At 40.0% G+C, this 10412-nt stretch overlaps 1 protein-coding gene across 6 annotated transcripts in view; it reads right to left on the minus strand.

Annotated features, from left to right (window-relative positions):
- PARD3 (par-3 family cell polarity regulator) overlaps positions 1-10412 on the minus strand; it is a 744562-nt gene that overhangs the window by 503257 nt on the left and 230893 nt on the right. For all 6 annotated transcript variants that reach the window (XM_014545438.1, XM_014545437.1, XM_014545440.1 and 3 more), the window contains one exon: positions 8773-8953. In XM_014545438.1, coding sequence (XP_014400924.1) covers positions 8773-8953 — 181 coding nt within the window. The remainder of the gene's footprint in view (positions 1-8772; positions 8954-10412) is intronic.

Genomic DNA, 10412 nt, shown 5'->3' on the forward strand with positions numbered 1-10412 from the left:
TGCCTGGCTGCCGGCCGCCATCTTGGCTGACAGTTAATTTGCATATACTCACTGATTAGCCAATGAAACGGGTAGCGGTCATACGCTAATTACCATGTTTCTCTTTTATTAGTGTAGATGATTTTTAAAAACATACAAGAGTAGACAGAATAATATGCTAACTCCTCCTGCAACCACTCAACTATCCATTCCTAAATTCCCCAGCCTGCCTTATTTTGAAGCAAATCATTTCCACCATACATGTTTCATTATGAATCACTAAAATATAAAGACTCGTTTAAAATATATTCAATAACTCTCAATTTGCATACAACTCTCCTATCAACATATGTTATGTTTTAAGTTTTATTTAAATTGAGATTTAAACAAGATCTGCACATTACGATTGGATTCTATGCCTCCTAAGTGTCTTAATCTGTAAATTCCCTCTGTTTTCCCTCCTTGCAAATGATCTAGTCAAGAATTTGAGTCATTTGTCTTGTGTCACTTCCACAGTATTGTCATGGCTGATTGCAACCCCATGGTGTTATCATGTTTCCCAGGGTTCTGTATTTCCTATAAATTGGCAGTTGGATCTAGATGTTTGATGAGACATATGTCTCTTTTGTCAAGACCACTACCTAAGAAGTGTTGTATTCCTCCATCAGGAATACAATGCCTTAATTTATTATTACATTTTACATTAGCAGTAATTGATCAATACCTAGATCAGGGGTGGGCAAACTTTTTGACTCGAGGGCCACAATGGGTTCTTAAACTGGACCGGAGGGCCGGAACAAAAGCATGGATGGAGTGTTTGTGTGAACTAATATAAATTCAAAGTAAACATCATTACATAAAAGGGTACGGTCTTTTTTTTTTTAGTTTTATTCATTTCAAACGGGCCGGCCCGAGGGCGGTAGTTTGCCCACGGCTGGCCTAGATACATTGTTTCACCAGGAGTTGCAAAATAGTGATATTCTAATTCTATCATTACTTTTTCACTTATTAGCTGGAATACTTCTGAGACAGGCCACTAAGCCAGGACAAGTGGAATGGGGAAACTGAGACAGATAGCTGAACAAACTGGCCAAGCAATTTACAGCAGATACAGGAGGTCACTTCCCTAGAAACAATTATCTAGGCCTCAATTTATTCCAGCTCCATGCCCAGAAAAGCATCAAAACCAGGTGGGGGACACCAGGACCAGCTGCAATTATTAATGACCCTCTGCCCTGGCACTGACCAATGAGTAGATACCAAGATCCTGAAGGACCATACCTGGAAAACTGATAAATATTCTGCTAAAATGCAAGCATATAGGCCTAACCAATGGACACAGACAACAGGGGGGTGAGGGCATGAGTGGGGGGGGATGAGGAGTAACATGGGGATAAGGACACATACGTAATAACAATAAAAAAATTTAAAAAAAATTTTGCTGAAACCCTACCCTGAAAACTCCCCTAAGATTCCAGCCTACAAGAGAGAGATAAAAACCTTCAAGACAAAGGACACAGCCTGCACTCTCCATCTGGGAAGCATGCCCCTGGCATCTCTTAAACCCAAGGGTTCCCAGAAGACTTGTAACAAGGAAAGCAATGGGGAGCAGCAGCTCATCCTGGGCTAACCTTCTGAATGTCTCCAAGGCCCCCTTTTCTCTGACTTCCCAGTGAGCTATAGTAGCCAGCCTAGGCTCTCCTGTTGCTTCTTCTATGCTAAGCCCCTCCTTGTTTTACTGTCCCCAGCATAGTCACCTGGACTCATATGGTAAAATCTTTCTTTCATGAAGTTAAGAATCCATACACTACCCTAGGCAGACCTGCTTAGGGCCAGGACCCCTGTCCCATAAAATTCTATAAAAAGAAACCTCTTCTCAGCTACCATTTGGTTAGTCAGTAATACCATTTATAAAGGAAATGCACCATAGATGCTGATTTTATGTTTTCCAAATAATAAAAGTTGGTTCACTAGCATCCTTTACATTACTTACTAATTTACTATCATTATGAATCCATGAACTTTCTGCTGTTACTATCTTTATTGATGTTCCAATTGTTCCTCTTAGTCTAGTGAGAGCCTCAACTTGACTACAGGGCCCTATAGGTAACTCTAGTAACATTTCCTAGCTTCTTTATTTTCTAACTAGAGGCCGGGTGCACGAAACTTGTGCATTTGGAGGGCTAGGGGGAGTCCCTCAACCTGGCCTGCACCCTCATACAATCCAGGAGCCCTCAGAGGATGTTCAACTGATGGCTTATGCTCAAGCCACCACCGCTGCACTCGCCACCCGTGAGCCCAGCTCAGGGATTCTGGCTGAGCGGAGCTCCCCTGTGGGAGCGCACTGACCACCAGGAGGCAACTCCCACATTGAGTGTCTGCCCCCTGGTGGTCAGTGCACATCATAATGACTGGTCGTTCCACCGTTTGGTTGATTTGTATATTAGCCTTTTATAATAAAAGCCTATATAATAAAACCCTAATATGCAAATCGAAAGAACAGCAGAACGACTGGTCACTATGATGCACACTGACCACCAGGGGGCAGACACTCAACGCAGGAGCTGCCCCCTAGTGGTCAATGTGCTCCCACAGGGTGAGTGCCGCTCAGCCAGAAGCCAGGCTCACGGCTGGCGTAGCGGCAGTGGCAGGAGCCTCTCCTGCCTCCGAGGCAGTGCTAAGCAGCAACAAGCCTGGCTTTTTGCTGAGTGGTGCTCACGCTGCTCAGCCAGAAGCCCTGAATGGGGCTCACAGCTAGCGACCTCAGCAGCAGTGGCGGGAGCCTCTCTTGCCTCCACGGCAGTGCTAATGACCCCTCGGGGGATGTCCGCCAAGGGGTCCCAGACTGCGAGAGGGCGCAGGCCAGGCTGAGGGACCCTCCCCACACCAGTGCACAAAAGTCGTGCACCGGGCCTCTAGTCCTATATAATAAAAGCCTAATATGCTAAGTGTCCAGTCGTCCGTTCAACCAATCAAAGCATAATATGCTAATGATATGCTAAGGCCACTCAACCGCTTGCTATGATGTGCACTGACCACCAGGGGGCAGACACTCCGACCAGTAGGTTAGCTTGCTGCTGGGGTCCAGCTGATCGGGACTGAGCTAGACTGGCTGGTCACGCACTGGAGCCCTCCCCCAGCTGGCCAACCTCCCACATCTCTCCCCAGCCCCGATCATGCCCTATCGCCATCTGGGACCCCTCGGGAAGTGTCGGACAGCAGGTTTCGGCCCGATCCTATAGGCCAAGCCGAGGGACCCCACTGGTGTACAAATTTGAGCACCGGGCCTCTAGTGACAGGATAATCCAGAACAATCTCATACATTTCCTGCGAGACCTGAATTCAACCTTCTCTCCAAGAAGCTCTGGTCCTTTTTAATGGAAAATGCTATTTCCAGAGCTCAGTCTAGATATCAGAAATGTTTGGTTGTTGGGTTAGTCATTGGTTCAAGATCTTTTCAGTGAACACATAAAGGATTACCCCTTCTTTCTTCCTTCCTTGTCTTTCCGTGGTGTGTGTATGTATGAAATAAAATATACCATGATTCATTATGATATGTCCTATTCAAACTGAGCCTTATAGACTTTCATTTATTCTCCTCAAACATGTATCTGTATTCCTTTTCTTCTATACGAAGTATCCTGGGTCCTCAATGGCAAGAGGAATAACAAAATTAGAATATTATTATAATTCCTATTTGTCTCATCTCACAAAATCCTTCTGACATTCTAAGATTAACAATACCAACATTACCAACAACAGTTTTAGGGTTCTTGTTTGATTGGCAGTTCTTTTATTCTATGTCCCCTTGGTTGTTCAAATTATTATGTCTTATAGTTATTCAAAATACAGGGTGCTCCAAAAAAATGTACACACATTTTGAATAATTATCAATTCCAATGGGTTAAATATGAAAAGAAAAAAACATCAATTGGGCTTTTGAAAAAAGTGTGTATACATTTTTTGTGATATCCTGTAGTTACTCTTGGATGATTAAGCCATCAATTTAATTGAGCTATCAAGTTATGTTGGTTGTGGCATATCATTTTTTTTATTTTAATAATTAAGTTATTTATTTATATTGTTATTAAGAATTTTATTTTATTTTTTAAATATATTTTATTGATTTTTGTTACAGAGAGGAAGGGAGAGAGATAGAGAGTTAGAAACATCGATGAAAGAGAAACATCAATCAGCTGCCTCCTGCACACCCCCTACTGGGGATGTGCCCACAACCAAGGTACATGCCCTTGACCGGAATCGAACCTGGGACCCTTCAGTCCGCAGGCTGACGCTCTATCCACTGAGCCAAACCGGTCAGGGCAAGAATTTTATTTTAAAAATTAAAATATGGTGGTCTTATAATTATGAAAATTAAGATGTGATTCCAATAAGTCTAGCTTCTATCCCATTTCCTCCATCCTATCCCTTCCCTTCCCCATAGGTACTTATTTTCTATATAAAATAGGTTAATGTTAAAATTTTATTTTATTTCTTCAACATCAGAAGCTTTTATATAAGTAGTATTTCATGCGTCAATTTTATTTACTTTCTCAATTTTTAAAGCACCTTATGCTTAGGAAAATTTATATTTTTGTTCTATTATACTTATACTACTATTTTAGTGTAATACTACCCTGTTTGTGGGTAGTATGGTCTGTTGGCTAAATACTATGAGCAATATTGTTATTAGCTAGTCATTATTTCTTTTCCCTTCAGTTTAAGGCAGCGGTTCTCAACCTATGGGTCGCAAACAATGAAAATACATCCTGCATATCAGATATTTACATTACGATTCATAACAGTAGCAAAATTACAGTTATGAAGTAGCAATGAAAATAATTTTATGGTTGGGGGTCACCACAACATGAGGAACTGTATTAAAGGGTCGTGGCATTAGGAAGGTTGAGAACCACTGGTTAAGGGTATTATTCAGGACATTGGGCTCAAGAAAATTTTTCTCAAGTTTCAATTTTAGCTTCTCTTAGGTAACTGCTATTTTGACCTTAAGGACAATGACTCATTGGTTCAAGATTTTCCACCCCAGCCCTATTGACACTTTGAGCTGAATAGTTGTTTGATGTGGAGGACTTCCTGTGCCTTGTAGAATGTAACAGTATCCTTGTTCTCAATCAGCTACAAATAGCATCCCCTAATTTCACCAGTTGGGACATCCAAAAATACTTGCAGGCACTATCAAAAGTCCCTGGAGAAAAATATCACTTCTAGTTGAGAGCTACTGATTTAACTAACTGTCTCTACTTTAAGAAAGCTCAAGGAAAAATTAGTGACAAGATCCTAGGTTTTATCTTAATACCAACACTTAATATCCTCTCTTTATTGAGAAAAAAAATTGAATTCCTTTCTCAGTTTCCATTGGTTCTTTATAGAGCAAAGGGAATGGGTAAATTCATTTATATAAACCTTGGGAAAGTTACCACTTTCCTTCTTCAAGACAAAAATTCGAAGTTTACTTATCTAAAATCCTTTATTAACCATGTCCCAACTAGAGGTGATTATTCCTCAATTGAGCAAAACTCTATGATGTATTTTTGGCTTCTTTATTTTCAAATCTGTAAATCAGGAAGACTACTAAACATAAACCCCTTGATGACAAGATCAATGCCTTATTTTAACTCAACTCTGGACTCATCACCTAGCACAATGTCTGGGCAACATAAACTCTTGTTTTATTTTTGAATAAGTAATATGAATATAGTATGAAAAATCTTCTTACTAGACTGATGACTCCAATGGATTGAGTAATTTTTACATAGTCACCAAACCTTATAGTTACAAAATGCTTAATATGCACTAACCTAATACCTGCTAAGGCCACAACATATAAATAACTTTAGCATATAAAAATCAGAGTATGAAAATAAGACTTGTATATCTTCCTTCTAGTGGCTGCAAGACAGCACATAAGCTTCAAATATAACTCACTTTCCTCAATAAAATTAAAGTAAAATAAAAATAAAGTAAAATAAATATTTTGTGTTGAAAATAGCATTTAAATTTTAACACATAGGGAAGTCAAATGTGGGTGGTAGTGTTTTAGAATTTCTGTTCAGTCCAGAGAAGTCAAAAAATTAAAATTGATGGGAAGCATGCCATTCAAAATCTTCTTAACATAAAGGTAGGATTTACCATTCCTACAACACTAGAAGGTATAGCTAAATTAAAGGTGCATCTTGTTTTCTAAAATACATGAGTAAAAACCTATAACACTAACAAAAAAAACTCTGTATTTAATAATATACATTAGAATGTAATTACTCACATACAACCACTATATTCTAAACATCAGGTACAATATGTATAATTAAATTTTTATTTAACTTAAATGCAATCTACTTTATACACATGCTTATTCTAAGCAGATAAGGATTAAAGCAAAGACTTAATGAACTGGTATATTTATAATAATAAAAGTGTAATAAGCTAATTAGACCAGACATCCTTCCCGACGAAGTTGGGGCTGCAAGGGAAGCCCGGGTCCCGGGTGCCAAAGGGAAGACAATGCCGATAGCCGGGGGAAGGAAGGCCTACTCTTGCACAAATTACGTGCATTGGGCCTCTAGTAATAACAGAACGCCCAAATGGTATGGCTACGTGGTTAAGTGTCACCCCATGCATCAAAAGGTTCTGGTTCAATTCCTGGTCAGGGCACATGCCCACGATGCAGGCTCAATCCCTAGTAGGGGGAGTGCAGAAGGCAGTCAATAGATGTTGATATTTCTCTCTTATCGATGTTTCTATCTCTCTCCCTCTCCCTTCCTCTCTAAAATCAATAAAAACATGTTTTTAAAAACAGGAAAGAAAATAAAGTAACCTGTATACTATTTACATATTATCTTGTATACCATACATAGTATAAGCCTCACCTTTTAAAAAATTTTGCCCCAAGTAAATCCAACATAAAATTTTTAAATAGCATTATTCAAGTAATATAATTAAATGTTATTTCCACAAAATACTTCAAAATATATTTGTTTTTGCACTTAAATCTCCTGGACATAAGGAAAGGAAATGTTCAATTAAAATACCTATCATGTCTGTTCCCACTCTGAGCTTCCTTGGAAACATTTTTCATTGAACCTAGCTCTAACTTATAATTGTTTCTTGTTCTGATGATGGAAAGCAATTTTAAAAAGTGATTAACAATGGCCTACATCCATATCTGATCACTAGGGCATCACTTACATATCCCATCATGCAAGTGTACCTTCTAAATTCTCTATATCTCTATATGACACACTATTCCTGTGGATTATGATGCATCATCAGATTTAACTGCTAAATTGATTTTCTTTTCTTGTTCTCCTCACATATATTTTCAAGGGGTAGTAGAAGCGGAAGCAGTTTATGAATATCTAGATGTAAATTGGCAAAATACTATAGATTGCTATGAACACAAAAAGTAGAAGGATGCATTTTTTATTATTGATGAGAGAGAGAGAGAGAGAAAGAGAGAGAGAGAGAGAGAGAGATGGAGAGGGAGAGAAGGAAGGAGGGAGAGTGGAACCTCAATTTGTTGTTCCACTTAATTATACATTCACTGGTTGATTCTTGTATGTGCCTTGACCCAAAATGGAACCCACATACTTGGTGCATCAGAATAAGGATCTAATCAACTGAGCTACACGGCCAGGGCCCAGGATGTATTTCAGAAGAAGAAACTATACATTCTAAATATTATCTACTTTATTCTATACATTATTTTTTCATGTTATAGATATTATATTATTTGCTATCTATTTGTGAAGATCTACTTAAGACTATCAGTAAATAGCACAAGACAATTTTCTACTTCAAAAATTTTAAATGTTTCTAAATAGATGTGCTTAAAAGATAAATGATTTTTAACTTTTAAATTGCTTTAAATAAACCTTCTCACTTTTGACAACTGCTCAATTATAACGTTATACAATTACAGAAACTAAACATGATTTCCAGCAAGGTAACTCACTTTTCTGAGTAACCTTCTAGGAATTGCTGACAGAATTTTTCAAGCAAGTATACTGGAACTACAGTACTCTGGGTCCTAGGATTCCTAATATAAACTCTCTCTATCCTATATTTTCTTTCCTTGAGATGGCATTCTAATAGCATCTCTTCCAGATCCCTGAAGATAATTATAGCCTTGAGGTCTCTCCTCCTGTTCAACAGATAAAGTTCAAGTAATGGTTATAACCAAGTTGAATGGCAATCAAACATGCTATACTTTATTTCAATGTAAAGCCCTTTAATTATTTCTGTTTGAAATATAAGGAAAGAAAAATTCAAGAAATTAACTCTTATCCTAATACTAGAGGCCCGATGTATGAATGCATGCACATTGACAGAAATTAATTAGAAGAAGTATTTTAGAGGCCTGGGAGGGACCGTGGGAGGTTGGCTCCAGGGCGTGTCTGGCCCCTCTCACCCAGAACCCAGCAGGAAGGTGACCTACTGTTGGAGCATCTGCCTCTTCGTGGTCAGTGTGCATCATAGTGACTGGTCGAGCGGTCGACTAAAGGGTCAGACACTTAGCATATTAGGCTTTTATATATATACTTTTAGTGAGCAATTAAAAGTCTACCGGTACCAAGTAAAGTAAGCCCAATCTATAAAATGTAAAGAATCTTGCCTATCCCTTTTGCAAAATACATTTGTCCTGATTCTAAACTTAATCAATTTTTATAAAAACAGATAATAAAATCCCATTCACAGGGTCATGGCTGGATAATAAAAGTTGGCATCCCTGTAAATTAAGATAAAATGTGCATTAAAGAATGAACTTTCGCTTACTTGCACGAAGGACTGAAGGTGTGACCTCAATTTCACTTGTTGCTTGATAAGGCTGAAAGGCTGAAACATTGTTGGTGCCAAGCTCACTGCCAAATATCTCTGGACTCTGTGTGCCTGTGGAGCTAGCACTGGTGCCATCACCTCCATGATGTGGATCCTGTTCGTCAAACACTGCTACCAGCTAGAAACAAAAGGTAAAGGGGATATTATACACAAAGGCATTTCAATTACTCTGACAGAGAAACAGTACTGATATTTATGCAACCAGCAATGTTATGTTTTAGGAAGCAAAACTTCAAGAATTTGTCTTTCTCTGAGTTTTGATGCTTTACTTTTTTCCTTTCTACATTTCATATCCAAATTTCTATGGGGAAAAACAATAAAAATGTTTTAATATCACAGAATGCTAAGGGAGATAGAAATATAGGAAAGAGATTGAGAGGGAGAAACCAAGATGGCGACATAGGTAAACACCTGAAATTGCTGCCTCGTACAACCACTTCAAAAATACAACTAAAAGACAAAACGGACATCATCCAGAACCACAGGAAGGCTGGCTGAGTGGAAATTCTACAACTAGAGGGAAAGAGAAAAGCACACTGAGGCTCAGAGAAGGTGCGGAAGTAAAGTGCAGAGATAAAGCGGGGCACAAGGAAAGGGCTGGCAACTGAGGACACGGTTGTCTTTTTCAATCAGGAGGGAGTCGCAAGCTCCCGACTGCTCTGAACTCCAGTTCCGGGCGAATCTCTGGGGACCCAGACGCATATGGGGAGAAACTGGACTGTCTGGCATCGGATGGAACTCGAGGGCGGCTTTCTCTCAGAGGTGCTTGCAGGGATTACCTCGGGACACTGAGATCCCAGGACTCTTAGGGCAGGGCTGAGGATCAGCCGTAGCTGTTTGCTCCACCCTGTTGATTCCCTGAGACCCAACCCCACCCAAGCTGTGCGCAGAGGCTTTTGCATATGAATGGACTGGCCCTTTGATATCTAAAATTACCTAACAAACTGCAGCTGGGTTAGTGAGACCCAGAACATCCAAAAGAAGGCCCAAGGCCCCACAACAGCTTGCATTGCTTCACAGCTGGGCCTCATCTGGGCACCTCCAAACTCCAAACAAAGAAGAGGAATCTGCAGATCTCTCCATAGCTCCTGCTGGGTAGCCTCAGGAAGAGGCTAAATCAGCACCTCCTTAGAGATCCAAGAGCCAGTGTACCCAGTGGTCAGAGTGGGACCATCCAGATTACAACTCCTCAGATCCATAAGGGACACACTCAGGGGGCAGATTCAGAGAGCACCAAAGCCCCACTGAAGCAAGTCTTGCCCCAGAAGGGTGTCTCCAGCACAGAAGTTCTCTCACTGTAGACACAGCTGATTCTCACAACCGATTGACCTGGAGGTCAATTCCTCACAGTGATACCAACAATCAAGGATTAACTACAACAAGACTGTGCACAAAGACCACAAAAGGGTGCACCAAGAGTGTCCACCTCAGGTAATTGGAGAGGCTGAGCTACTGGCCCTATAGGACACCTAGCACAGAAAGCCACTCTATCAACACAGGGGAGCAGCCAAAATGCGGAGACAAAGAAACAGGTCACAAATGACAGAAATGGAGGAAAGCAAACGACTGGATATAGA

The sequence above is a fragment of the Myotis brandtii genome, unplaced genomic scaffold (assembly GCF_000412655.1).
Source record: "Myotis brandtii unplaced genomic scaffold, ASM41265v1 scaffold41, whole genome shotgun sequence".
In the NCBI taxonomy this organism is placed as follows: domain Eukaryota; kingdom Metazoa; phylum Chordata; class Mammalia; order Chiroptera; family Vespertilionidae; genus Myotis; species Myotis brandtii.